Source organism: Triticum dicoccoides, chromosome 7B (assembly GCF_002162155.2).
Source record: "Triticum dicoccoides isolate Atlit2015 ecotype Zavitan chromosome 7B, WEW_v2.0, whole genome shotgun sequence".
Classification (NCBI taxonomy): Eukaryota; Viridiplantae; Streptophyta; class Magnoliopsida; order Poales; family Poaceae; genus Triticum; species Triticum dicoccoides.
In genome coordinates this window covers 471,779,023-471,782,973 of record NC_041393.1, presented here as the reverse complement: position 1 = coordinate 471,782,973, position 3,951 = coordinate 471,779,023, and the positions used below count along the sequence as shown (strand labels likewise).

Below are 3,951 nucleotides of genomic sequence, written 5' to 3'. Positions count from 1 at the left end.
GCACAAGGTGTTTATGCTCATTTGGATGGAGTTATTAACTTTCTTCGACTACTGGAGGGAATTTGGATCAAAGTGCAGATTGTTAAATTATGATCTAAATTCTAGTACCGTGTTGGACTAGACGTAGTACAAATGGTGTGGGCCTTTGCGTTGACGTCGACGCGTACGAGTATAACTCGTTTACTTGTCCTCCAAGGACTCTCATGTATTGCCCTCTTATATACCCCATGTAGTCGCACTTCAGACGGTCTGTCGTCTCGTGCTTGTAATACTCCTCCATCATAGTGATTGCGCCTTCGTGCATCCGTGGTTTTCTCCCGCAAGGGTTTCCCCGTAAAAATCCGTGTCTCTTTATCTCGTTTATTTCTCGTTATTATCTAACATATTGTATCAGGAACTGCTCGATGTGGATCATCACTGCTATCCATTTTCCCCTTCTGCCTAGTCATAACTTTAGTCTTGTATGAATTTGCTCATTTTCGATATGATTCTTTATGCATAACGGTGTACTAGAAACGGAATGGATTTCCTCATGGTAGTTAGTTGTCTGCATCGAGACACAATGTATGGTTCACTAATCATTACTCCCTCCGTCTTTCGAAGAGTGTACTTCCAACTTTGTTGGAGGGTCAAACTATTTCAAAGTTTGGTCAAGTTTGTGCAAAAATATATCAATGTTTGCAAAATCAAATAGGTATATGATGAAAGTATATTTTATCACGAATCTAATGGTACTAATTTGATGGCATAAATGTTGATGTATTATTATATAAACACGGTCAAATATAAAAAAGTTTGACTTTCCAAAAAAGTTGGAAGTACACTCTTTAAAGGACGGAGGGAGTATGTTTGCATCTTTTGACGTTACATTATGAGCATGGCTGGCCAGCTCAATGACATACAGGATCGCATCATCAACTCCTGCTGCGGGCTTGTGTTTTTCATCAACGCCCATCTCCCAGTACCCGCGACTCAACCCCACGTGAGATACTACTCCTTCGTACGTCAGGTATGCTGATTAATTCCATCTATCCTAGCTCAGATGCAGCCCAATTTCGTCTCTGATATCATGATGTTTAAAGTGCACAAGCAGTGACCAACTGCCCCACAGTCACAGCAACTCCTGACACTCAAAAAGGGCCAAACGGTACTGCTCATGGAGGAACATGCAGATGTTTCGGACAAATGGCTTTACAAATTACAAACCTGGAAATTATCAATTTACATGCGCAGACCGGGCGGACTAGGCTACTACACTGGAAATAGTTCATACCAAAACCAAAATTTACATGGGACGCACTGGTGCTTGCATCTTGATTCTTCTTCCAGGGACTACTGGGGCTTAAACTTCAGAGACGCGCTGCAGGGCAGAGGGTGAATGAGTGAAAAGAAACCTCATCCATGCAGCTTGCCAACAAGAGCAAAATGCAGCGAAGATAGTGGAAGGAAGGCTTCAAACATACCTGTTGATGCAATATCTCTTCCCAGTCGGCGGTGGCCCGTCGTCGAAAACATGCCCCAGGTGAGCGTCGCAGACGGCACACAGGGACTCGGTCCGAGGCATGAAGAAGATCGACATATCAAGCTTGCTTTTCACATTGTCGCCAACCGGCTGGTAATAGGACGGCCATCCAGTACCACTATCAAACTTGGTTGATGACCTAAAACACAGACAAGCATCAGGGCGGAACAATGAGCACAATAAAAGATAGCATTTCAAGTGCAAAGGCAAATATCTTCAGCTTTTTAATGAAGAAAGACGCGGCTGTCCCTCTTGGATGTTCAGGCGACAGTGCTTACTCAAACAGAGGGGTGTCACAGCAGATGCAATGGTAGATGCCTGGGGTTTTAGTGTTCCAGTATTCCCTGGTTATACAACAAACAAAAGAACAATGTTACGTTGTGGTAGCACGAGAAATAGCAAACTCAGATTGGCGAAAATAAGTGAAGGTTATAGTTAGAATTTGGCAACTTACCCTGTGAATGCCCTCTCAGTTCCCTTCTGCCGAGTGACGTAATACTGTTCTTTTGTGAGGCGCTTCTTCAACTCCTCATCACTCAGAGACGCGTTATCCGCTTTCCCTGTGAAAATATAGGATGTTACTTGGAAGTTACTGATGACTTGAAGATATCATACTGGAACTTAGCTAAGTCATATGACAGGCATATGAAATTCAAATAATAGTGACTGAGAGACTGTCTACAAAAGTCACCATGAGCCATCAATGCATTTTCTGAATCCAAAACATCAATTATGGCAACCATGGTTTCAAATAAAAAAATTCAGTAAATGTACTCGTGCGCATGTTCGGCAGCAAGCAGCACGCCTTCACCCGTTTGATTTTTGTCAGCTGCCGCGCGCTATGGTAGAGCATACCTGATTGGGTCATGCAAGCACTGCGTCGTGCGGTAGTGGGTACCAAAGTTTTTGGTTCGGTAGAAAAGCTTTAAACTGAAGTATAGCAAACAGTATGGGTTCAATCAATTTTTTGAGCAAGAGCCAAAAAAAACTGGTCCTGGAAGCTTTAAATGGGTAAATTCTCATCAAGCTGGCTCGATGGTGAATTCTGATGGAGCTAGCTCCATGCGAACCAGTATTTGTTCTTGAACCAAAGGGTCTCAGACAGATAATTCGGTGAGTGACAGTTTGTCCACAAGAAATCCCCTTGAGCCATCAGTGCATCGCCTGAATCCTAAACATCGGCGAGCGAAGGGCATCATACCATGTCACTATGAGCATCATAGTCCTGTTTTGCCATGTTATTATTTCTGTTGCCGTCTATGAAGCGGCATCATTGCCCTAACACAGGTCTACTTGGGCCAAACTCAACTCAAATAGGGACATAATGTAAACTAATCAATCATGACCCTGTCTCGTTTCATCTGACGGGATTAATTCAGGTGTGATGCGAAGCTGCTGCACCAAAAACGCAGAGCAAACTCCACTTCGATTTCTTTAACGCACCCAAATCAGTCCGCCATGAAATCCTTTTTTTTTTGAAGTAAAAGCATGAGCCGTAAGAGTATATATAGATATATGTACATAGAAATAAACGGAAGTAGACGGCGTGCAACCTGGGGCTTGTCCGGACGGCGAGGGCGAAGACGGCGCGGCGCCCATGGCGCGAACGGCGGCCCGCCTGTAGCTGCCGCCGCCGCTGCGGGTCGTCCTGGGTCGGGGTCGCGCGGAGGGGAGGAGGGGCGGGAGGTACGAGGACAGGTGCGCTCGGGACGAGACCAAGGTAGCAGCAGCGTGACACCGGACGGCCATCGATGAGGTCCAGCGACTAGTATTCTTTTTGCGGGACGGACGGACGGAAGCGGTGCCCAAAAAGGGTTTTCGTCTGTTTTCGTTTCGTGGCTGCCGTTGCCGAGACGTGGAGGAGCGCCGATCGGCACACGCGCGCGCTAGCGTCTCCGTAGCAAGCAGAGGCACGAATGGTTGTTTCGCCACGCCGCGTGCTCGTCCGTGAGCGTCCAATTTTTTTTTGTACGATGCTAAGGCGTCGGTCGATCGGTCCAAATTTTGGCCAGTCACCGTGCGACCATTTGATTTGCCCCTCTTCCTCTCCCCCCACCATTGAATTTCTCTGGTTCGTCTACTTCCTCGCGCTAGGTCAATCGTGTTCGTCGTCATTGTCCTCGGCAGTGCCAACGTTGTGACGCCCCTGGCTTGCCAACGTCAGTTGCAGCTCATGGCCGCCCATCTGCCCGTCATCATGTTGAAGCACTGCCCATTGACGGTTGCAACATCAACATCGCCAGTTGTAGCTTTTGCCATGTGTGCCACCCCCAGCACCCCGTCACCCCATTTGATGGTTACATCAAAAGAAATGTCGATTTCAACAAAAATCGTCGTCGGTCACAGCAAAAAGCACTGCAAAACCATCACCCTAACATCTATCACCCCCTTTCGCTGGTTCCAGCAAAATGAATCATCGATTCCAACTA

At 46.5% G+C, this 3,951-nt stretch overlaps 1 protein-coding gene across 1 annotated transcript; it reads right to left on the bottom strand.

Annotated features, from left to right (window-relative positions):
* Nucleotides 1-1,130: 1,130 nt before the first annotated feature.
* Nucleotides 1,131-3,317, bottom strand: LOC119339466 (peptide methionine sulfoxide reductase B1, chloroplastic-like). The gene is made up of 5 exons (XM_037611513.1): nucleotides 3,076-3,317; nucleotides 1,977-2,082; nucleotides 1,801-1,866; nucleotides 1,464-1,661; nucleotides 1,131-1,360 (listed from the first exon to the last, which is right to left on the bottom strand). Exons 1-5 carry the CDS (start codon nucleotides 3,269-3,271, stop codon nucleotides 1,333-1,335), a joined length of 594 nt encoding a protein of 197 aa, XP_037467410.1. The 5' UTR covers nucleotides 3,272-3,317; the 3' UTR covers nucleotides 1,131-1,332.
* Nucleotides 3,318-3,951: the final 634 nt, after the last annotated feature.